At 46.1% G+C, this 25,119-nt stretch overlaps 1 protein-coding gene across 3 annotated transcripts in view; it reads right to left on the bottom strand.

The window, feature by feature from the left end:
* Nucleotides 1-25,119, bottom strand: part of TLN1 (talin 1) — a 687,540-nt gene that overhangs the window by 424,503 nt on the left and 237,918 nt on the right. For all 3 annotated transcript variants that reach the window (XM_069205713.1, XM_069205712.1, XM_069205714.1), the window contains 5 exons: nucleotides 19,001-19,168; nucleotides 17,541-17,835; nucleotides 15,896-16,062; nucleotides 15,337-15,465; nucleotides 615-728 (listed from right to left, as the gene is read on the bottom strand). In XM_069205713.1, coding sequence (XP_069061814.1) covers nucleotides 615-728; nucleotides 15,337-15,465; nucleotides 15,896-16,062; nucleotides 17,541-17,835; nucleotides 19,001-19,168 — 873 coding nt within the window. The remainder of the gene's footprint in view (nucleotides 1-614; nucleotides 729-15,336; nucleotides 15,466-15,895; nucleotides 16,063-17,540; nucleotides 17,836-19,000; nucleotides 19,169-25,119) is intronic.

The raw sequence follows: 25,119 nt of genomic DNA, 5'->3' as shown, positions 1-25,119 counted from the left end.
TAACTGACCCTCTGTAACGGATTGGTACCCTGCACTGTAACCCAACAGCCTGGGGGGGTTGAATTCACATTGAGAGGGAAGGTGACCTAGATGTTTGGGGTTGACTGTTGCAAACTGAGTAGGACCAAGACTGAATTGCATATACTAGCTCCCAGAACGGTTACTCCTCATGTGAATTACTGCAGTGGGAAACAAAGATGCAGTGGAATGCAGCCCTGAGAAATCACTAGTGACTCTTGCAAGCATTCCACCAATCACCATTTGGTATTTAATGCTCTTACTGGTTGTGATGGTGCCTTTGTGGAAGTCTTCCTAGTGAGAACCTTACTTTGCTTGCTATCCTACAAATATCCTTACCTTGACTCCTTTGTCTGCTCTTGTTCATAAGCATGTGCTAAGGTGCCCAAGAAGGCAGAAAACTATCCCAACTCTGACTCTGAAATCCTCTGCAGTGGAGTTTGATTGAGAATGAAAGCTTATAAGATATGGAGCAAAAGCAAATAAGAGTTGGGCAGAAATTCACAAGTAGACAGCATAGCAAGCCCAGAAGTTATCCCATTGCCACCTTCAGCAAACTCCCCCTCCCTTGCCCACTGCGATGCCCCATGAGTTACCTTGCAGCTCTGCACCAGTTGCTGCTGTGCAGCTGGGTTCTTGTTGGACGAGGCTGCCTGTTGTGCAGCAGCGATGGTCTGAGTAGCAGATGCCGCTGCCTGCTTGGCTGCGTGCTGTGAAGCGACAAGAATAGGAACAGTCAGACAATAACACCACTCTCTACGGCTAAAACCAAATACAACGTGTGATTGAATATGTGCATTTCATCATTTGCTGATGCAGAGTAGCGAGGCAAATGAAAAGGCCACTCTGCTTACTTCTAATACTCTGGACTCCATCCACTCACCACTGTTATCCTTCTATCTTAAGGAAGAACCTTAAAGAAAATGTCACTTACCTTTGGTAACAATATTTCCGGTGGATACATAATCTTTGCACAGGTTCCTCACCTTACGAACAACTTATGCGTCCAGGTTTCACACTTGTCCAACGTTTCCCCAACAATACCTTTCCAGCACTGCAAGCTGGTGCCATACGTCTTTAGCCACAACTCCACCCCCAGGCAGGATGACACCAAAGTATATTATGTGCCAACCAGTGGACTGGCACTAGTTCCTGGTATGTTTCTGGCACCCAATCAAGGCATGCAGAGAGGAGCTCAAAATGCCAAGGCAGCAACAACAACACATCTGCATGCCGTGGAACATCACTGGTCACAGCACTGACTTACAGGGGTGTGGGAGCCGATCACCCACACTGTCCTGCTACGCTCAGTCGATGCAGTAGGACACACACCTGGCTTCAAGTCTGTAAATGCCTTCCGCCTCCTTGGTCGCATAAGGAGGAGTAAAGAAAGATAGAATGACAATGTAAGAGCAGAAATGCAGATAACTCCTTGGTTAAGAAGGAAGGGCAGGTGTGATGGGCAACTTATCTGGGTAGACAACTGTGAAAGGTGGGCACACTGGAAGGGCCTGTAGCTCTGTGTCTGCTCTTGCTACCTTTATCTTCCAAGCACTGGTTAAAGCAAAAATATGCCCAGGAATGCCCAGCATTGCTGCATGAACCTCCAACTCCACTTCTGCCCAAGCTGATGTCTCCAAATCATTCCCTAGTAGACAGTCTACAGGTAAATCTGAGGCAACCACAACTTTCAGGCCGAACCAGGAAACTGCACTTCAGCTCAGTTGGGGATGCCATGAAGAAAGCCAACACAAGACTGAAATCGCACTGAAAAATAGTAACAAATGTTTTAGAAAGTGTTCTAAATTTTGGAATTTTGAGGAAGATAAGTCAAAAGACCTGCAGCGGGAGCCATTGCCAAACCCTGCTACACAAGGAACACAAACCGCAAGACATTCTAAACAAAATACTCAAAGAGGTTCACGGCTTTCAACTTACACCACTGAACAAATTAGTTCCAGTGATCCACGTAGATGTACTTCGTAGAGGCTTCCGGGTCTTCTAAAGGATGTCTGCAAGTTCATCAGAAAGGCAAGAACACTCTTGCTTACACCACTCAGTCTCCACACATGTAGCCACATCATTTGGGGACTGTGGTGGAGGCTCTGACCATCCGACTGCGAGAGCAGGTCTCCCCTGTGCAGAAGACAAAGATGCAGCAGAATCCGGGGGGAAACAGATGGGCATACCAGATCTGTGCACAATCTGGGGTGATCAGGATCAACTGTGCTCAGCCTCCTGCGCCATCTGTCTGATGTTTGTCAGAAGAGGATCCTGTAGTCACAAGTACATCAGGCCCTGAGATCACGTGGACTGGAAAGCATTCCCCAGGGCACCTTATGGAGGGAAGAATGTGGCAGAAAACGGAGGACACCTCTTGTTCTGGCCCCTACTGGAGGCATCAAGAGAAAGAAATCCCAGTGTGGAGAAGATTCCCTCAGTCACTACATAGTGTACGGTCTCCAGAGAGAGACGACTTACAGCCTGCAGGATGAGGCACTACTGCAAATAATTCCCACTGCTACATCTACAGGCAAATCACCTCCCAACACAGGGTCCCCATAAACCGATGCCACCTGATGCGTTGATGTAGTGGTCTGTGGCGAGGTCCAAGGAGATGGGTTAGGTATCTCCCCCTGGATCTTGGCCAAAACAGGTTTGGCTCCTTAATGACCTTTGGGCGCACAAAGGTAAAAGAATTAGAGGCTCCAGAGTCCAATCGGAGAGACCACATCCACACAACATCTCAGAAGAGACTTAAAAATATAAAGTTTTTGAGGTGATATTTGTCCTAGTTGCTGTAGCAATGCAGAGAGCTCTGGATCAAGTTGAAGCAGTCTCGCAGCTGAAGTCACATTTCACCAGCTGGAGAGATAACGAACATGAAATGTTTTCTGGACCAGCAGGGCTCGAAAAATCCACTCGCATAGGCGAGTCTTATTTGATCAGGTCGAGCTATTTTTAATACTTACTCGTCCCTTCTGGTGGGTTGACACTGAACAGGTCAGTTGAAAAGTGGAGGGATAATAAAAGATTCCTTTAAATCTTGTTCTTATGTCACTTTTACTCTGTGTTCACAGAAGCCAAAAGTCAGTTTTTATTACAATAAAAAAAAATTCGCACACAGAGTTCCAGGACTTTGTAAGGTGAACTACGTGACCTGCTGCTTGGAATGAAAAATAAAAGGATATAGGGTGTTGGGTTTTTCCTAACACACAACATTTAAATGACCAAGTCAACTGGGCGAACATTTGAAAATATATTTCAGCAGTTGTGAAAGTGCTTTTTTATATTTCTGTGATTAACAAAATATTTTAATAGGATAAAAACAAATCAGAATACCTTACATGTCGATGTGCAAAGGATATGTTTTCTGATTCCAACTTTCACAAATTGTTAATACACTATATAGATTTGTCAGTAAAGCTGCAAGTTAGTGGAGAGGTTTTTGGACATTTCTTGGGAAGTTACTGTGTGTAGATGACAATATGTTACCACATCATGGTTTAGTAATATATTTCCTTAACGTGTGTGTTTAAACAAACTGAGAAACACTCCTGCCCTGATGGCAATGTTGTTAGTAAACTAAAAGAAGTCCTGGGTTATGTGGGCTGGATCTCATGAGTTTGTGGGCTAGATTCTTGTGATGCACGCAGCACCCTTTAGTCTACCTAATCAAACAAAAGAGGTTTTTTTGTACTGCAGAAATGCTGAGCTCACATATTTGAAGGTGCAATCATTTGTGAGAATTAAGAAATAGGCGGCTCTGTAAACTATTTGTCTTGGATCACACAATTTGAGACCCATTTACGGGTCAAGTATATTACAGTTAGGTTGAGTAGATTATTTAAATTACTCGACCTGCAGGTCTAGTAAAATTTTTATGATTTTTCAAGCCCTGACTAGTCTGAAACCTGAAAGGGTAATTCATTCATAAGGGAGTGATCTGCTGGAAGAGTTACGCATTATAACCTATTCCGTTAATTAGGACCGTTTTCGGTTGTGCAACATCAGGAGTCCCCATTATGCATAAACAAGGACTTGACTCATCAAATCAAAGACTACACTACATAAGAAAAGCACAAAATAAACTACACACCGACGAAGAATCCACGCATCTGTGGGCGTCTTTGAGAGCCCCACATGTGGGTGGACAAGCGTGGTCAACCAGCCAATACCGGAGCAAGTGCAAGACACACTTACAAAAAAGGAAAAAAGCTTATGTCCCTATTGTGGCAAAGAAGTATTGTATGTGGCAAGTGTGCTTAAGAACTGCTGGTGGCGGAGGGAACCGTTCTGTACGAAGTGCAGGGTTCAGAATGTTGGGAGCAGTACAGCAAAGAATGGGGGCTTCAAGGAGTCTAGGAAATATAAAATACATGAAGCGAGGGAAGGGACAGCAGGAGCCTGCAGGAGGGATTAGGACTATGGCAATCTCCATGGTGAAGTGACTTCAGACATCAGAAATAATAGGTAAGAGGCAGGAGAGGTCTCCAAGAGTTGCAGGGGGCAGGCAGGAATAGCAGAACTCAGAGCAAGAGAAAAAGTGGGGGTTGAGAGGAGAGAAAGGAAAGCCAGGCGGAAATAAGGAGGAAGAGAATTAGAGAATTATGAGGCAGTGGTGGAAAAAGCAGCGAGGACTAAATATCAAAGTTAGAAGAAACTAAGCTCATTGCTACAAAGTCAAGGACATCTATTCAAGTGAGTAGAGAAAGGCATAAAGACGCCCCACACTCAGCATGGTAACGCATGCCTACTGAACGCAACACGCAGTGGCATGTGTAAGCGACAACGGTAGAGCAGGAAGGGAAACACAGCGTCCGCCAATAAGATGCAAACGGAGTGAAAACCGACACTATGAGCAAAACAAACACAACTGGCCCAGCATACCCTGCAGTTGGCCAATTTGTTTTTTTATGATAGCTGGGGTTAGCAACTAACTCAGTTTTTTTTACTGAGTGATCAGTTAAAGGAAGTATGGTTGCCAAGTTTATGGAAACCGAGAGAACATCCACGATGAAGAACATGTATTGGGACAAGTAACTTTTCTTTCTCAGTCCATTTGATTCTCACTGCTGTCCATAGTAACATGGAGCCCTGCACCGAACGAGGATTTCTAGAAACTGTGTGGTATAGGAAGAACAGAATCTAAGCTATTAGACTTCGAGCTGATACTTGACCTGCCAGGCGATCAGTCCCAGAGACAGACCTTGACCGCAAAGCAGCCACCCTAAACTGCAAAGAACTGGAACACTCCTTACGAGAGTGACGTGACCGCTTTCACCGTTCCGAAAGAGACTTATTTCACAGTGGAAGGCCTGTTTCTTTTTCAATCAATCAATCAAGGATTTATAGAGCGCACTAATCACCTGTTAGGGTCTCAAGGCGTGGTGGGGGGGGGGAAGCAACTGGTCGTAGAGCCATGTCTTGAGGCGTTTCCTGAATGTCAAGAGGTCTTGGGTCTGGTGAAGGTGGAGCGGTAGGGAGTTCCAGGTCTTAGCGGCTAGGTGAGAGAAGGATCTTCCTCCGGCGGTGGTGCGGCGGATGGAGGCGAGGGGGGCGGAGCGAAGATTGCGGGTGGGGGTGTGGAAGGTGAGTCTGTCGTTGAGGTAGGCTCGGCCTGTGTTGTGGAGGGCCTTGTGTGTGTGGATGAGGAGTTTGAAGGTGATCCTCTTTGATACTGGTAGCTAGTGAAGGTCCCTGAGGTGGGGGGAAATGTGGTCACGGCGTGGGATGTCCAGAATGAGGAGGGCAGATGCGTTCTGGATTCTTTGCAGCTTTGTTAGGAGTTTGGTCTGCATATAGGGTGTTTCCGTACTCCAATCGGCTGCTGACCAGGGCGTGGGTGACAGTTTTCCTGGTTTCGACAGGAATCCACTTGAAGATTTTGCGGAGAGTGTTGTACCAGGAAGAGGAGATGGCATTGACCTGATGAGTCATGCTGAGTGTGGAATCCAAGATGAAGCCTAGGTTATGTGCGTGGGTGGTGGGTGAGGGCGCGGTTCCTAGGGAGGTGGGCCACCAGGAGTCATTCCAAGTTGAGGGGTTGGTGCCAAAGATGAGGATTTCTGTCTTGTCTGTGTTTAACTTGAGGTGGCTTGATTCCATCCAGCTGGCAATGGCGTGAAGTCCGTTGTGGAGGTTGTTCTTTGCAGTTGTAGGGTCTTTCGTGAGGGAATGAAAATGTCACTTACCCAGTGTACATCTGTTCGTGGCATCAGTCGCTGAGATTCACATGGTATGCATGAGCTCGCCATCTGGTGTTGGGTCGGAGTGTTACAAGTTGTTTTTCTTCGAAGAAGTGTTTTCGAGTCACGGGACCGAGTGACTCCTCCTTCTGTGCTCATTGCGCATGGGCGTCGACTCCATCTTCGATTGTTTTCCCCGCAGAGGGTGAGGTAGGAGTTGTACTATAGTAATAGTGCCCGCGCAATGAAAAATGTAAGTATGTACCTATTAAAGGATTAAATAATATATATACAAATGTACAAAATTGAAGGTAACTTCTGAACTGCTACAGGCTTCCGGGGAGGTGGGTGGGTCCATGTGAATCTCAGCGACTGATGCCACGAACAGATGTACACTGGGTAAGTGACATTTTCAGTTCGATGGCATCTGTCGCTGTAGATACACATGGTATGCATAGACTAGTAAGCAGTTAGTTCCCCATAAGCGGTGGTTTAGCCTGTAGGAGTAGAAGTTGTCTGAAATAGAGTTCTTAATACAGCTTGACCTACTGTAGCTTGTTGTGCGGATAGCACATCTATACAGTAGTGTTTGGTGAATGTGTGAGGCGTAGACCAAGTGGCTGCCTTACATATTTCCTGCATTGGGATGTTTCCTAAAAAGGCCATTGAAGCACCTTTTTTCCTTGTTGAATGTGCCCTGGGAGTAATGGGCAGTTGTCTTTTTGCTTTAAGGTAGCAGATTTGGATGCATTTAACTATCCATCTGGCTATACCTTGTTTTGATATTGGGTTACCTGCATGAGGTTTTTGGAATGCAATAAATAGCTGTTTAGTTTTTCTGATGTTTTTTGTTCTGTCAATGTAGTACATTAATGCTCTTTTGACATCTAATGTATGTAGTGCTCTTTCAGCCACAGAATCTGGCTGTGGGAAAAAAACTGGTAGTTCTACCGTTTGATTTAGATGGAATGGTGAAATAACTTTGGGTAAAAATTTTGGATTAGGTCGTAGGACGACCTTATTTTTATGTATTTGTATAAAAGGCTCTTGTGTTGTGAACGCTTGAATTTCACTTACTCTTCTTAGAGATGTAATGGCGATGAGAAAGGCAACTTTCCAGGTTAGGAATTGTATTCCGCAAGAGTGCATGGGTTCGAAAGGTGGGCCCATGAGTCTTGTTAGAACCACGTTTAGGTTCCATGAAGGAACAGGTGGTGTTCTTGGTGGTATAATTCTTTTAAGCCCTTCTATGAATGCTTTGATAACTGGTATCCTATACAAGGAAGTTGAATATGTAGTTTGCAGGTATGCAGATATTGCTGCAAGGTGTATTTTAATAGAAGAGAAGGCTAGCTTTGCTTTTTGTAAATGGAGCAAGTAATTTACTATATGTTTTGGAGTTGCATCCAGTGGTTGTATCTGATTATGATGGCAGTACCAAACAAATCTTTTCCACTTACTTGCGTAGCAGTGTCTAGTGGATGGCCTTCTGGCCTGCTTTATGACTTCCATACACTCTTGGCTAAGTTGTAAGTGTCCGAATTCTAGGATTTCAGGAGCCAGATTGCTAGATTCAGCGATGCTGGGTCCGGGTGTCTGATCTGTTGGTTGTGTTGCGTTAACAGATCTGGTTTGTTGGGCAGTTTGATGTGTGGTACTACAGACAGATCTAGCAGTGTTGTGTACCAGGGTTGTCTTGCCCACGTTGGTGCTATTAAAATGAGTTTGAGTTTGTTTTGACTCAATTTGTTTACTAGGTAAGGAAGGAGAGGGAGAGGAGGAAAAGCGTAAGCAAATATTCCTGACCAGTTCATCCATAGGGCATTGCCTTGGGATTGCTTGTGTGGGTATCTGGACGCGAAGTTTCGGCATTTTGCGTTCTCTTTTGTTGCAAATAAGTCTATCTGTGGTGTTCCCCAGAGTGTGAAGTAGGTGTTCAGAATCTGTGGGTGGATTTCCCATTCGTGGACTTGCTGGTGATCTCGAGAGAGATTGTCTGCCAGCTGATTCTGGATCCCTGGAATAAACTGTGCTATTAGACCAATTTGATGGTGGATTGCCCACTTCCATATTTTTTGAGCTAACAAGCTTAACTGCGTTGAATGTGTTCCTCCTTGTTTGTTTAGATAATACATCGTTGTCATGTTGTCTGTTTTGACAAGGATGTATTTGTGGGTTATGATTGGTTGGAAAGCTTTTAGTGCTTGCAAAACTGCTAATAATTCTAGATGATTTATATGCAGTTTTGTTTGATGTATGTTCCATTGTCCTCTTATGTTGTGTTGATTGAGATGTGCTCCCCACCCTGTCATGGAAGCATCTGTTGTTATTACGTACTGTGGCACTGGGTCTTGGAAAGGCCGCCCTATGTTTAAATTTATACTGTTCCACCATAGAAGCGAGAGGTAAGTTTGGCGGTCTAGCAACACCAGATCTAGAAGGTGACCCTGTGCTTGAGACCACTGTGAGGCTAGGCACTGTTGTAAGGGCCTCATGTGCAGTCTTGCGTTTGGGACAATGGCTATGCATGAGGACATCATGCCTAGGAGCTGTAGTATTGTTCTTGCTTGTATTGTTTGGTTTGGAGACATGTGTTGAATGACCCTGTTGAAATTGTGGATCCTTTGTGGAGTTGGCGTTGCTACTCCTTTTGTCGTGTCTATTATGGCTCCTAGATATTGCTGTACTTTGCTTGGCAGAATGTTTGATTTTGCAAAGTTGACGGTGAACCCTAGTTTGTAGAGGGTTTGTATGACTTGATTTGTGTGGTTTGAGCATTGTGTGAGCGAACTGGTTTTGATTAGCCAGTCGTCTAGATACGGGAACACATGTATTTGCTGCCTTCTGATGTGTGCATCGACTACTGCTAGGCATTTTGTGAATACTCTTGGAGCGGTTGTTAAACCAAAAGGCAATACTTTGAATTGGTAATGTATTCCTTTGAATACAAACCTTAGATATTTCCTGTGTGATTGATGTATTGGTATATGGAAATATGCGTCCTTGAGGTCTAGGGTTGTCATGTAGTCGTGGTTTTTGAGCAATGGTAACACTTCTTGTAGTGTGACCATGTGAAAGTGGTCTGATTTGATGAATGTGTTTACTACCCTGAGGTCTAGAATTGGTCTCAGTGTTTCGTCCTTTTTTGGTATCAAGAAGTACAGTGAATAAACTCCTGTGTTTATTTGTGTGCTTGGTACTAATTCTATTGCATTTTTTTGCAGTAGTGCTTGAACTTCTAACTCTAGAAGCTGTGAATGGTATTTTGATAAATTTTGTGATTTTGGTGGTATGTCTGGAGGGAATTGCATGAATTCTATGCAATAACCATGTTGGATAATTGCTAGGACCCATGTGTCTGTAGTTATTTTGTCCCATGCTTCGTAATATTGACGTATCCTCCCCCCCACTGGTGTTGTGTGGGAGGGGTGAGTGACGTGTGAGTCACTGCTTGTTGGTAGTGGTTTTGGGGCTTTGAAATCTTCCTCTATTCCTAGGAAATTGCCCCCCTCTATACTGGCCCCGAAAACCTCCCCTGTACTGTCCCTGGTAGGTGGGCGGTGCGGACTGTGAGGTGCTAGCTTGTGTGGCCTGACCCCGAAACCCTCCTCTAAAAGGTGTTTTGCGGAAGGTGTTATAAGATCCTCTGCTCTGCGGGGAGTAGAGTGCGCCCATGGCCTTGGCAGTGTCAGTGTCCTTCTTGAGCTTTTCTATGGCTGTGTCGACCTCCGGACCAAACAGAAGTTTCTCGTTTACTGGCATGTTAAGCACTGCCTGCTGAATTTCTGGCTTGAATCCAGACGTTCTGAGCCATGCGTGCCTACGGATGGTAACCGACGTATTAATGGTCCTTGCGGCCGTGTCCGCTGCATCCATGGAGGAGCGTATTTGATTGTTGGAAATGTTTTGACCCTCCTCAACAACCTGTTTTGCTCTTTTTTGCAGATCTTTTGGGAGATGTTCAATGAGATGCTGCATCTCATCCCAGTGGGCTCTGTCGTATCGCGCTAGCAGCGCTTGTGAATTTGCGATGCGCCACTGGTTTGCTGCTTGGACAGCAACCCTCTTCCCGGCTGCATTGAACTTCCTGCTTTCTTTATCTGGGGGAGGTGCATCCCCAGAAGTGTGTGAATTTGCCCGTTTTCTGGCAGCCCCTACCACCACAGAATCTGGTGGCAGCTGAGAGGTGATGAATACAGGGTCCGTAGGAGGCGCCTTATACTTTTTGTCCACCCTAGGCGTCACTGCCCTACTTTTAACTGGCTCCTTGAAAATGTCCTTTGCATGGCGTAGCATGCCTGGGAGCATCGGCAGGCTTTGGTAGGAGCTGTGGGTTGAAGAGAGGGTGTTAAATAAAAAATCATCCTCTACTTGTTCCGAGTGTAGTTCCACATTATGGAATAGTGCTGCTCTAGACACCACTTGTGAGTAGGCTGTGCTGTCTTCCGGTGGTGATGGCCTAGTTGGGTATGTATCTGGGCTGTTATCAGACACTGGTGCGTCGTACAAGTCCCACGCATCCTGATCTTGGTCATCGTGGCTCATGGCGGTGTGAGCTGGCGAATGTGACGGGGTGTAAGTTGGCGAAGCCGGAGTTACAGGTGGAGGCGAGGGAGGAGGTGTTACCTTTTGTGCTGTTTGTTGCTGAGGAGTAAACTGAAGCGTTCTCTTTCGTTTGACAGGTGGAAGGGTACTGATCTTCCCAGTCCCCTGCTGGATAAAGATACGCTTTTGCGTGTGATCCACGTCAGTGGATTGCAGTTCTTGTTCAAATCTATGTTTCTTCATTTGTGAAGACATAGAATGCGCTTCAGTATAGGAGCCTGAAACAGGGTCTGATGTCGCTTTTTTCGGCTCCGAAAACACTGTTGATTGTTCTTTCGGCTCCGAGGTAACCTTCCTCTTTTTCTGTGCCGAAAATTCTTGGCCTCTATGGTCTTCGGCGCCACTGTCTCGGCTGTCTCGGCGTCGATCCGTGTCGACACCGAACTCTCGGTGTCGATGCTTCTGTTTAGCACTCTCTCGGTCCCGAGGAGGCTGCGTGCCGGTGTCTCGACCGAAGTCGGACGATCTCGACACTGAATGGGCCTTTTTCGGTGCCGATTGTTGGTCACCGAGAATTTGGGTGGAGCCATGGCCGGTTGGCAGTGGCGTCCCCTGGGCCTTCTTTCCTTTTTTAAGTTCTGATCTCGACGTCTTACTCACAGTTTTTGTAGAGTCTAGCTCGTCGGAGTCTGAATCCTGGATGGAAAAGGATTCCTCCTGTTCCTCTTCTGTCTCGAACTGTCGACGCTCCTTTGGCGTGGACGCCATCTGCAGTCTTCTCGCTCGACGGTCGCGCAGAGTTTTTCGGGACCGGAACGCCCGACAGGCCTCACAGGATTCTTCGCTGTGCTCGGGTGACAGGCACAGGTTACAGACCGAGTGTAGGTCCGTATAGGGATATTTGTTGTGGCATTCGGGGCAGAATCGAAACAGGGTCCGTTCCATCGGCGTTGTTCTCCACGCGGTCGGGCCGACTAGGCCCCGACGGGGTGCCGAAATCTACCCCGAAGGGCACCGAAGCGCTTCGATGTTCAACGCGTCGTCGTATGTGTCTATCTCGAACCGGATCGCAACGATACCGTCGAAAATCTTCTTGTTTCAGCTATCTTTCCGTTCCGAAACTCGGAGCGACAGGAACACGTCCGAACCCGATGGCGGAAAGAAAACAATCGAAGATGGAGTCGACGCCCATGCGCAATGAGCACAGAAGGAGGAGTCACTCGGTCCCGTGACTCGAAAACACTTCCTCGAAGAAAAACAACTTGTAACACTCCGACCCAACACCAGATGGCGAGCTCATGCATACCATGTGTATCTACAGCGACAGATGCCATCGAACACTATATTACAGGGAAATACCCATCAAGCTCTGGTACATTTAGGCCAAGATATGCCTGTGAGATTAGCTCCCCACTCAACCGTTCAGGTTTAAGGCTTTTGTCTTCAAAGCCCTTTTTAGGTCGAGCATAAGCATACGACCTCTTGACACTTTAGATACTTCTTCTGGGCTTTGAGCCATTTCATTTGTTTGTTTCAGTGTCCCTCAAACATCTTTCCTTGCTAGTGGTCAGTCCTGCTTCTTTGTCCCTCCTTTTTTCTCTCAGGGGGCAGGGACCAAGTACTCTATTATTACACATTGGTTCATTATTTGTTCTTTTTCAGGCTATTTTCTTCTTGTTTTCCTGCTCATCTTAATGTTTGCCTGAGTTCAGCTTATGCTCCTGTGGCTGCTTGCATTTTAATATAGCGTTCCTCCCTCCCACATCCTTCCATGTCGCTGCATGCCCCTCCCACTCACTGTCCCTTGTGCCTGGTGCATCTGTTCTGTCCCTCACCCCTTCCGCCACTTTATTTGGGGGATTCTGCCATTGTTTATGGTAGGGATTGTTTTGTTCTTTATTGTAGCTGTAATACGTAAGGGTTGCTGTTAGTTTTGTTGTGATGTTTGCGCTGTGTGTTGTTGTTATTTCTCTAACTTAAAATAGTAGTGCGTTGTAGTATTCTTTTTTTTATTTTCGTTTGGAACTAATACGTTATTTTTTTGTGATGTTAGCACTGTTCAGTAAGTCTTCAGTTTGGAGCAATATTTTTGAGTACAATTGTAAATACAACCCTTGACGATGTGATACAGTTTACGATTTTTGGGGAATAGAGTAATAGCTAGTGTGTGCTGTTGCAGAATATTCACCTTCATTCACAGATAATGTACTTACCGTGCGGGTGGACAGAAAGTGTCTGGCAGTGACTTAAAGAGACCTGAGGCTGATTTAAAACTGCGCACCCTTGCTGTTCGTGCTCCGATAATGCTTTATACAAAGCTTTTACAAATGGAATTTGGATCCCCGGTCTCAAACTGTAGATTTGGTGTCAGTTGCTTTTTCTTTAAAGTATTCTACACTCATGCTGCTCTCTAAATCAGCCTTTATGTACAGTTGGGGTCTCCGACCGTTTCTGTACGAAGAACTACTTATGTTTAATAAAACTCATGAAAAACGTAATGTTATTAGTGCTGCAATGCTCACTGTATCAGACAACATTACATTAGTGGCCATCATACATGACCATCACTGTGCATCAGGCATGTTTGCCAGCAGTAATTTAATTTAAAAAATGACAATATGTAAAAAAAACAATCATGAGTAACACAAAATAGCCATTATTTCAATGCCTCTGGCACCAAAATAGCACCATCTAGAAATACTCACCCCAGTGCCACATCATTTTTCTCTCAGATATCAGCTTTACATATATTTTGGAAATGCAGCCACAATGCTGTACAGCACAGCTTCTGTCTCGCGCTCATCCACCACTTCCTAAATAAACTACCTATCCCTCTCTATCTTCCTTCATAACTATTCTGTGCAGCTCTCATCCGTATATAATCACCATGCCACATAATTCCACTGCACAAATACACTCCACACCACACAATTCAACTGCACACAATTCCACAACGAACAATTCAAAAACAAGCTACATAATTCCACTCCACATTCATCCCCTACACTCAAAACCAAAACAGATAAATAACATACATTGTCATTTACAATGCCAACAGCTCTAACTCATGCAAATGCGAGGCCCATTGCATTGCAAATGCTTGCTACATAGAGCCAACGTAGAGACTTCTGTACCAGAGTCGTGGGATTTAGGAGGGCAGAACTCCTTTTGGACAGAAAAGGACACGTTTGTAAAAAGAGAATGAATGACTGATTGTACTTCTGTGGGGCAGGTCCCAAAAAGAGTGCATTCATGTGACTCTGATTCACATGACAAGCGCGAAAGACTTTGACCAAAAAGGGATCCATCCAGTTAGAGAGACTTAACAATGTTTAACTCCCAGAGAGGGAAAAACTCCTAAATGGCTAAGGCAATCAAGGACATCCTTAATCACTGAATGGAAAAACCTACAAAGGATATCTTCTGTGTGCAGTAATGGCAATCAAATGTACTTTAGGTTTGGTAAACTCAGGGCCAGATTTAGCCGAATACAAATAAGGCAGCGGTGTGTCTTCTTGACCTGCATCTTCAGATGCGAGGTGCAGCATCACTTCCCTGGAAGCCTGAAAGGGCTCCCTCTTGCATCGTGGACGCAGAAGTAGAAGCCGAAGGAGCACCAGGCAGAGGGTTAGATACACCTGAGCTTGCATTAAGAGCTCCATTTGTTTTTGCAACAAAAGAGTAAAGTCTGAGCAATAACCAGGCTCAGCATCTAGTGATTCCTTTTATGATTGCTTCTCACCTGGCTGCCTGATGTCGGATGGTAGGAGGGGAAAGTACATCCACTTCATGTTTATTCTGCAAACGGTGCAGAAACTCACCCATCAAGGAATTAGGTGGGAGTATGGAGGTCACTTGGGCGACTCCTGTTTGCAGAACGCTGTGAAACAAGCATTGCCTTGCTGTCTCTGATCACCCTCAGGTGCCTGGGGCATCCAGGCCACAAACACCTGTGCAATGTTTGCTTCTTTGAAACTAAATACATGGAGAATTTGCAGTCAAGACTAACAATTTACTCCTGGATTCTGGTAAAATCTTAAAGTTAGAGGACTTGGAAATACACTTCAGTAACGACTCTATGAGCACCCGTACGGTGCCTTTAGGGACCCACAACATCACTTCTACAAGTGATGCTAGGCAGATCTGCAGTCATGACACCTTGGAGTGAAGTGGTCCTAAAACTGTTGATGGACCTGTCTGCTGCTCACCAATACTACAAGATGAGGAGTCTGTAAGAAGAAAAAGAAGGTGGCCCACTCTGAGTTGTTGTTGGATCCCAACAAAAAGAGGTGTTTTGTAGTCTGGTGGTTCTCCCAGTGTCAGCTGCAGGACTGTGGTTCCTTCTCCCTTTTCTAGGCCGTAATGCGCATCCTTTGCACCAGGTTAAAGCTACATACAGGTAAACGCAAGCGTACATCTGCTGTCGGTACTGCATCCTTGCTTTCTAGCTAAACTTTTCAGTTATACAAACTAACTCCAGTTGATGAAATCATGACCCAGATGCACAGCGGACAGCAGCTCCTAAGTCACCAATACATGACGGCCTTATCACAGGTGCCGTATCCGTTCGGCAGCGCGCTCTCACCTCCAGCTTGTGCACCAACTTCTTCTTGATGGCGTTCTGAGCTGCTGCATTGGTCGCCATGCGGAGGCCTTCAGCCGCTTCCCGCAGCTTCTGTTGCTGCTCTTCGCTGTCTGGATGAGCGGCAGCGCCCTGGAGGAACAGAAAGTATTCTGGTAACATGGAAATCGTGATGCGTTTACAGCACACACAAACATTCAGTCACTAGTGAAAGTCTATGTAACATCAGAGGTGACAATGTCTTCACGCATCGGCGCATGAGCAGATGTACACACATATGCTTCAGCTCTATTTAAAAGGAACAAAACCCCTACACAACTCAAACGTTTACACAGACACTTCTATGAGTCTTACAATGTGTGTGTAGTTATCTGTACATTTGCTGCATATCAAAACACCTACAAAAACATGATAACCAATGTAACAATTTGAAAACAATGCAAGATGAATTGCTCCATCTGGAAAACAAGCATGCCGCAATAATCTCAGTCTCAGCTCAACAGACACCGCTGACAGGCAAGCCACGCTCTCAAGGTACCAGTTAACGGTTCATCCAACAGACCTTGGCTGCTTCTACCATCTTCGCAGTTGCATCAGCCAGAATCTTAGCAGCACTTAGGAGTTTGCGGGAGTTGTCCAGGTCGCTCTCGCCCTCTGCATCGGCTTTGATGGCATTAACAAGGTCAGAGGTGGCCTGGGCGAGGATGCGGGCCTGACGTACCATCTCACCTGTTCAGGACAAAGCAGACAACTTAGCATTCATTATCTGGATGCAGACTTGTATGTTTCCATAAACTGAAACAAGAGAAAAGGTATCTGTGCTACTTGCAATACAAGCTTCCCTCACAAGTACACCAAGAAAAGGAGCAGCGCAAGCTTCCCTCATACACAATAGAAACAGGCACACAGAGGCCAGGCACAAAATGGGCACAGCAGGTCATGGCACACACAGAAGGTGGATCATGGGTAACACAAGCACCAAGTGTGGGTATAGGTGCACTCTGTGAGTAACATATACCAGCAGCAGTGTGTAGGAAGCTGGGTTCTGGTTGCAGTACCCTCCCCACTTTTTGCCTGTGTTTCTATGCAACTTGGACTGAAGCACCCTGAATTCCTGCTAACCAGGTCCTCAGTGCCAGTGTTCCTCCCCCAAAACAATAACCTGGAGACAAAGACTCGAAGCCTCAGGACACCTATGCATCAGTCTGCCCCGGACTGACAAGAGGACCAAGGGTGTCCCCACGTCTCCCAGCCTCGCAAGACCTGAGCCCTCTTGTTGGCTTGGTCGGACTGGACCCCCAGTCCACGCCTGCAGACTGTTCCTGTGCCCCCCACTCAACAGTTGCGAGGAACTCCAGCACTGGACCAGACCCTAGAAGACACCCCCTGCACATGTGCCCTACAGCCCGAGGAGGAGTGGACCAACTGTCTCGCCACATGCCCGAGGACTTCAAGTGCCGGGCTCCCCTGTGGGTTACCCTGGGCTGCCCTTCCAGTCCATCCCTCTAGCAACTCTGGAACCGGACCGATCCCCATAGACTTGGATGGGACACCCAACGCCACAACACACCTCTGCGCCAGGACACACCAGAGCTCCTCAAGATGGCTTGTCGGCGTGGCCTTCGATCTTGCCCAAAAAAAACTTAAATCCAGGAGATTGGTCCCGCAAGTCGTTGTACTCTACCTAAATTGACATCTTTGTTTTCCTCCATAAGATTGCACTGCAGCTTTCTGAAAAATGTAGTGTCTTCTTTTAAAAACTCAAAAAATCCACCTGACTGATCATGGTATCAAAATTTAGATAAAAGTATATGTTATTTTTATAAATTGGTGTAGGATTTCTTCATTCACTTACTGTACGAGTGTGCCTTATAGTAGCACTACCCTCTAATACGTCTAACTGCTCACCCACACTGCCACAAACGAGAGCATTTGTGATGCCACTTGTGCCTCTGTGATACCTCTGAGCATTGCTTGGACTCTTTGCACAGTGTGCCTCATTTGGTGCACTTCTTACACAGTACAGGCGTGAGGACAGGCATCTCACACTACAGACAGCCTAAAATGGTGTGCAGCAACAAAGTCAAACGTTTCTAAAAGCCTGAGCAGTGCCAGCACCTTCACTTTACAGCAAGGATAGTAAGGCTGCAGAAGTCAGACAGCAGCAAGGAGGTCTAATGAAGCCGTGCACACAGTGCACCTCTCACCTGCATCACCCATTGAGCTAAAGATGTTCTCAGTCACATTGAGGATGGTGTCTGTCGCCTGGTCGTAGGGTCCGACGGGCTGCCCACCAGTGGCATACTGCTTGATGTGCTGCAGAAGGTCGTTGAGCGCTTTGGTTACATCTGTGGCAGCAGCGCCCACCTGCTTGAGGAGATGACCATCACTGGTGGCAGCCCGCGAGGCTTCCACGCAGCCCTCCACTGACTTAGCCACTAGTTTCCCGGCTTCTATCAGCTGCTCCTGGCAGACGGGAGAGCTTATAGTGGGAGCCACTACCTGCAATGGAAAGCATGAAAACATCAGTCTATAGACAAACACAGCACATATTAAAAGCAAGAAACACTCTAAACTAGACCCAGAGAAAAGGCAGACACATTGGCTTCAATTTCTAGGGTTCCCCACAAATGAACATCAACTTGCGAGAGGGGAGCTCTGGCCTCCACATCCCAGCCTATGTGGCAGCTGCAGGTGACGATGGCAGAGTGTAACATTTCAGACACACGCCATTTACCTGTTGCACTGTCAGAAGACTGCCTGTTGGCTCCCGCTGTTAATGGTCCATCCAGGCCCTTTGAACTGGGATCTCTTGCCATTCGCATGTGTGAGTAGTGTGTGTGGGTTGTGTGCTCATGCGTGTTTGAGCATAGGTGTGCTACTGCAGCAGAAAGAAAACAAGTACCCATTTGGGACACAGCCGTGTGAAAATCAGTCTCCACTGACCCAAAAGGGACACTGCAGACCATACTGCTAGGACACATCCCCTCTGTGAAAATACTAACTTGCCCATGTAGCCAAACACAGTGTCGTGAAAACAGCCGCTGTGCTGCCATTCTCTCCGTCCCATGCCTCATGCCCAGCCTCTCAACTACCAAACAACGCCGGAAGCCAAGTTGGCCCCTGGTGCTCTAAAATAAGTACCTTGTGGCATGCAGCGCTAGTGTACAATTCACAACCCTATATTATTCATACGTACTGAAGAAATCATTTAACTAGAGAAAGGTCCCTCGTAGATGGGGCATGGAACACGTGCAGGGGACGGCTATAGGACTTTACTGGGATGACTGCAGTTGGAGTCCCTAAGACAGGAGATAAAGCGCTTGGAAATGCCAGGCTGACACCACCTGGGAGACCTGGTAGTGGAGGCCTAAACCATGTTAGAAGACTAGCCTCATTTGCTGGATACCTTCCATTATGGCAAGGACTGACTTCTGCAAAATAAATGTGGAAAGTTTATGTATAAAGCACAGGTGAACACACAGTCAACATACGTCTAGGTGCTGATTTCCTGATCTAGTTGAAGAGGTTTGTGGACTCTCACCAAAGTGGAGAACAGCTAGAAAGTGACGCAGCCCCTGAAGCGGCACACTGGAGGAGGCTGGAGAGAAACATTAGCGGGGTTCAGGTCATCATATAAAAAGCCAGGCTGGGGACAGGGTCTTACCTTGGTACAAGCGACAAGCTGCGAGGTGGACAGGGCACACTGCGTTGCTGCAGCTATCACTTGAGATTGCAGGCCTGGATCTTCGGTCTTTTGAGCAACGTTCTTTGCCCTAAGCACAAGTGCAGCCGCAGCACTGGCTACTGCCTTGGCAAGCTGCATGAGCATCTCCTGTGTGTGCAGGAAACAAAGCGGCAGAGAGAGGCAAGGGTGAAGAGGAAGAGGTTAATACTGCACTGTGGAAAGGCGATCACCAACACCAACATGAAAAATTAATCAGGCATATGATCCCAAGACACAAGAGCTGCCAATCCCAGGCTGGGGCACCACCTGCCTCAAAAAACACTGACAGGCTGTGCCCATGCACATTCCGAGGCACACAAACACACCCACACACACCCACACAAACCATCCACCCAACTCACAGAAAGACACAACACAGCTACTAACAAGCAACAAAAAGAAGACTCTGTAGCCCCTTCCAGACACGCGCACACACACACACACACATACACACACACACACACACACACACACACACAGTGTTACTAGCACACAGCGTGTAGCAAAGACCGAGGTCTACAATTGTGAAGCCCCAATGCAGTTCTGAGGCCACTCAATAGGCAGAAGCTACAAGGCAGCCAAAGAATAGTTGAACAGGCCACAGTACAAGCCATCAAAGGGCCAAAAAAGACGCACACAAGCCCTATTTTGCTTTGTTGAGATCTAGAGGGAGCGAGGTCCTGACCTCGTGAGCAGCTGCCTAAAGAGTTACCTCCTTAGACTCCAGGCTGCCTCCTGGTCCCAGGCGCCCAGTCTAGACGTTGAAGCAGAGAGTGAAGCAGCATGGAACCTCGTACAACATGGGGGCAGGCTACAGCGCAACCCTCCCAGGTATGCTGAAACCTCAAAACACGTGTTCTTGCCTTGATCATCTGCTCTATCACCGAGCGCTTGCTCATTATCCTGGAGAGTCAAAAGTGCCAAAGATATACACCAGGAACATGGCATCCAGAAGCAATGAGACAATGCAATCTACCATGCAGAAAACCATGCTGTCACCACCTACCAATATCAAAATACAATACTCCATCTAACCAAAAATCACAGCCAACCACAATATAACAAAGCAAAGCACACAATGCAAGACTACAAAACACTCCACATGCACAAAGCGAACCAGCCAACAAATACCAACAGCACCACACACTTGACCAGCACAAAACACCAAACCACATCGACACCCCGACATGCACACCACTGCACTACATCAGTGTAGACCACAACAGACATTCCCATCACACCATGAAACAGAATATCTCACTACCATCACCTTTCTACACTCTTGCCCTGCTTGACCCTCTAATGTCCCTCTGCATCTTGCTACCCCTTCTTTTTTTTTTTCATCCACCCTTGTCTTCCCACAATTCTGCCTCACTTCTGTCCCATCTCCCTCCCTGCCACTCTACTGTATGACTTCAGGAGCATTAAATCAAGCCATTGCATGCCAGGACACAACTTGATACAACACTGCACAACAAGACAAAGGCAGATTGTCAAACGTGCATCCATTTCTAGCCAGAGAAGATCTCTGCCTTTGACACTGCGCTATAACGAATGACAGGTCCTGAATATCAGTTCATTAGTTCTATCACTCAGAAGGACAGCAGAACCCAAAGCGGTGGAAGGTCACTGTGCTGTAGCTACCCTGGAATAAGGGGCACTCCCCAACCTCCCCTGATGCATATGCTCCCCAACCTCCCCTGCTGAGAAAACAGCTTACATATATATATGCAAACTCTTGGAAAACACTATAGCGTGATGAAAGCTGTTGGCAGTTCGGGAAGAGAGTAAGGACATACATGCCTGGAGAGCAGAGCGTGCAGCTTACAGCAGAATGGGTTGTGGCCATGTGTTTATTCCATAGCACCCTGGAAGGTTTTCTCATTGCTTACAAAAGCAGTTGTAATTCTGGACCATACCATGACCGTTGCACATTCAATATTTATGCTCTTGCGGAGAGCTTGACACGCCACATCTACAGATGTACCTTTATTGCTGCAGCAAGCCAGAGAATCTTGGACTGCGCTTGTATCAGGTTGGGATGGGAAAATGGGGAGTGGGGTAGCGTTGTGTACTTGTGACCTTTGAGTTATTGATTTCATGCCTTGATTTCAAGTCATCTTCGGACTTTATGAAGCCACTTTTTCCAACTAGGGCTATCTAGGAAAGTTGGTAAGGGTTTTACCATACCTGTGGGGCTGCCATGCAGAGAGCGGGGCTGGCATGGGGGAGAGAGGATTGTGTGATCCGCGCAAACCCATGTGGGTGCATAAATATAGAATGTGCAATGGTCATTGTATGGTCCAGAATTACAACTGCTTTTGTAAGCAATGAGAAAACCTTCCAGGGTGCTATGGAATGAACACATGGCCACAACCCATTCTGCTGTAAGCTGCACGCTCTGCTCTTCAAGCATGTATGTCCTTACTCTCTTCCCGAACTGCCAACAGCTTCAATCAAGCTGCCCCTCCTTCCGCAGTGTTTTCCAAGAGTTTTGAACACCTTTGCACCTCCTGAGCAGCGTGATGAGCTCTGGTGGGAAGGATGAACTCAGGAAGACTAGATAGAAAGACTTGGAGCCTCTGTGTTTTTTACCAACCATATTTCAGAACCTCTCGGCCTACACAATATGTTTCCTCAAGCATCCAGCAAGCTGTGACACCAGCTCACAGCAGCAGGCATACAACCATTCAGAGACCTAAATACATGCAGTATGACAAAGGCAGTATTCATAGATACATACTGGACTTAAGACACACTCAAACATTAAATGTGGCCACACACACCACAGCCGTCTGACACACCACTATCAAAACACCTAGGCAGGCATATACCACACACACTGGTTACTGAGTAGAGTAAGTCTGACAAACTATTGAGTTTGGCAGCTCTTAAGAGAAAAGGAAATACTAAAAATCAGGACCCTGCATGCAACAAGTTCATTAGTTCTCTGACCAACAATTAATTCCAGACATAAAGGGAAGAAGCAAAAACCAGAGAAAAGATCTGCACACACATAACAGGATGATGATTACTGAAAGCATTTATTTAAAGCTTTCTGTAATTACAAGGGTGAGGGAACAGAGGTTGATATTTCACATCTACTAGTATAGATATGTGTGCCTCCGACAGTACTATTACAGCATGTAGCCTGAAGGTGTGTGAGCCCAAGTCCTAAACTGCCACATCATAAGGTGAGTTCACCGGACGGCGGGAACCTAACATGTACAGTGTCCGATGAACTAAGCACATGAACTCTCAGCATCAAGAGAACAGCAAGATCATAAATCACTCTCCATCCGCCGTAGACTGGCCCGGTCAGAACCCAAACAGTTTGCCAGGCACTGACCAGCACCCACAGCCTTAAGGCAGAGCCTGCATGCAACAGCTAAGCAGATCTCCCAAGATCCTCTATTGCGAAGTTCAGGTACCATCAGATACAAAAGAATGCAACCTGAAAGAACAGAAACTCCTGCAGCAATGCCCTGTTCAGGTTAGACGTTCAGAAGTCTGGTCTGATCTTCCTTTTCATCAGACTGGTGCCCTCGCGCGGAGCTCCAGCATCCTCGACACTGGCTACAAGGATGTTTCTTAATGTTATACCCCTTTTTTTATGGGGCGGTCCAGAGAGCAATGGGTTGGCAAAACCCTTCTTTAGGTAATTCTCCGAGAAAGTCTACGTAGACTGCATCATTGTTAACAAATCTGTCTTAAGAAGAAATATTACATTTCTTCTCCATTTTTGAAGTTATGGCCAGAGCTATAGCTCCTTTTTATGAAAAATACTAGAAAGCACTGGTAAAATGTACTTCTTCCTTGGTGAGGAATCCTGGCCATCCTCCATCTGGACCCCACTATTGCCTCTTAACAAAAGTAAGGTTGCCTTGTCTTGAGGCAGACGGTCTTCTACATTCTATCAAAAGTAACTCTTCATCACACATATTTGAAGTGGTGTTTTCAACTGACCCTTATGTCTTACCCACCTTCTATCTGGATATTTAGTCGTTGGTCTATTCTTTGTCTCTGTTTTGGGTCTTTACCTGCCCCCTAGGTCTCTTTTGATCAATTGTATAAGGAATCTTGTATGAAGGTGCTTTAAAGTATGTGTTCCTCTGCATTAACTGATCATAACATAAGGTATTTGCAAGCACATGATGTGCCCCGAAGAGGTTTCTTCTGCCTTTCGACAGACTAAATATTTATAGTTGATCACACTCAATGCTACAAACTCACTGACCTAGAAGTTATAAAAGGCTGACTGAACCAGCCAAGGCTGGGACCTGTGCAAGTGGGCTCAAACGCAGCCCCTCAAAGGATACATTAGTTCTCTAAGCCACCATACCAAAGTTTGGTAATAGAGCTTTTTAGTGTTTTCAAACATCCAGACAGTGTTCATCTTTTGTTTCTCAACATTCTCCTAAAGTCTTTGCTTATACTTTCTGAGTCTGCTTTTGAAGGCTTTTTTCGACCTCAATTCTACATGAACGTTGCAGTAACTTGGCTGTCTTCGGCTAAGAGGGGTATGCGTTTTCCAGTCTCTAATCAAGAAATGGAAGTTTCAAGAAAGATAGCTGTTTTTCAGGTTGGATACTTCCACTGTATCGGCGCGAGGCATTATTTGCTTAGGGTTTTCCTATTGTTTTTCAAGAAAAGGTTTTTAAGTGAATCCCTAGCCTCAAGAAAATACAAGGATATTTCGACGATATTGAATTCTTCTCTGAGAATTGTAAGTCGCCTTCAAGTCTTTTATTCATTCAGTATCCGAAAAATTGACAAAGGTGTGTCTAGCACTGACCGTGCCATGCAAATAGTAATTTATTTTCATTATTACAGCTTGCCAATGTTTGATTAAAAAGTGAGCAGCTGTAGCGATCCTCAGACTTGTTGTCTTGTGGTGGCAAATAACACATAACATTCACCGTATAACTTCTGTGGTAGTTAGAGCAAAATTTAAATGCAATATTCGCCATAATCTGAAATTACAAAACAGCCCAGAATTACTTCAAAGAAAACTGGCTTTCTCAATGTGATGTCTCTTGTCAGTTCTTTATGGGAGTATTTTTCTAAATTAACCCCTTCCGTCACCCGGGTTTTCTTCTGAGTTCAGAAAAATACCTCCTTTCAGCAGCTTGCCGACCCGCTTCTGAACCCACCGGTGAAACAGAATGAGGGTAGATGCTGGTGAGGTACTAGGGTCAGTCGGTCCAACATCTTCACTCAGAGCAGATAAACTAGGTGTCGTTTCAAGAACGGGGTCACAATACTAAGGTTGTGGCTTCATGTTTTTCCGTCACACTTTGGGAAGGTCTGTGCTTCCTTTGCTGAAACACTGCAGTGAACGTGTAGTTGAACACTTGATTCCTTCCCAGAGTGACTATCTATTGCTCTTCACCCGAGTCTTCCGGCATATCTACTACAACTGCTTCAAAATGTCTAAAATGAAGCAGCAGTAATGATTTAAGTCTGCCATCTAACATGATTTCCTTACACAGGCTGCCTGCAGCAAAATAGTGTTTTTATGGGTTTGTGCCTTTGCAAAGGTCTCTTCATTTTCAAGAGCTGCTGTAGGAAAGGCCCCACATTTAACATGGTGTTCCGCTTACTCCAATCTTGTATTTCTAGCTTCAATACATTTAGCCCGGGTGCTCCTCATGTGCCGTTCTGGGAGGTGAACAGAGCAATTCTCTTCCTCAGGAGCTGCACAAGCTTTCAAAGCTCTTTCTTTCGTAGGCGCTCCAGGTTCTGTATCCGTGATGAGACGCTGTTTTCCGATGGCAGCCGTGAGCTCGACAAGGAACTTTCACTAATTCATTCAGAAAGATTCCAGACCCAGTAGATGGGGAACAACGCAAGTTAGGTGACCCTGGTATAGTTTCATGCTACAAATACTTTGTGCACTTTGAGCAGGTCCATTCTCACTCCTGTTTGGAGACGTGGAGGTGAGCTGCAGAGAACCCGTAAGAGGAGGCCTTGCCTCTGTTTACAGCAATGGCCACAAGTCGTTTGCGCATGATGTAGGAAAGGAGCTGTGAGAGAACATGCATCAAGCAAGTCAAAGG

Source organism: Pleurodeles waltl, chromosome 1_2, assembly GCF_031143425.1.
Source record: "Pleurodeles waltl isolate 20211129_DDA chromosome 1_2, aPleWal1.hap1.20221129, whole genome shotgun sequence".
NCBI lineage: Eukaryota > Metazoa > Chordata > Amphibia > Caudata > Salamandridae > Pleurodeles > Pleurodeles waltl.
Note: the sequence above shows the minus strand (reverse complement) of the source record. Positions and strands in the feature narration are given on the sequence as shown.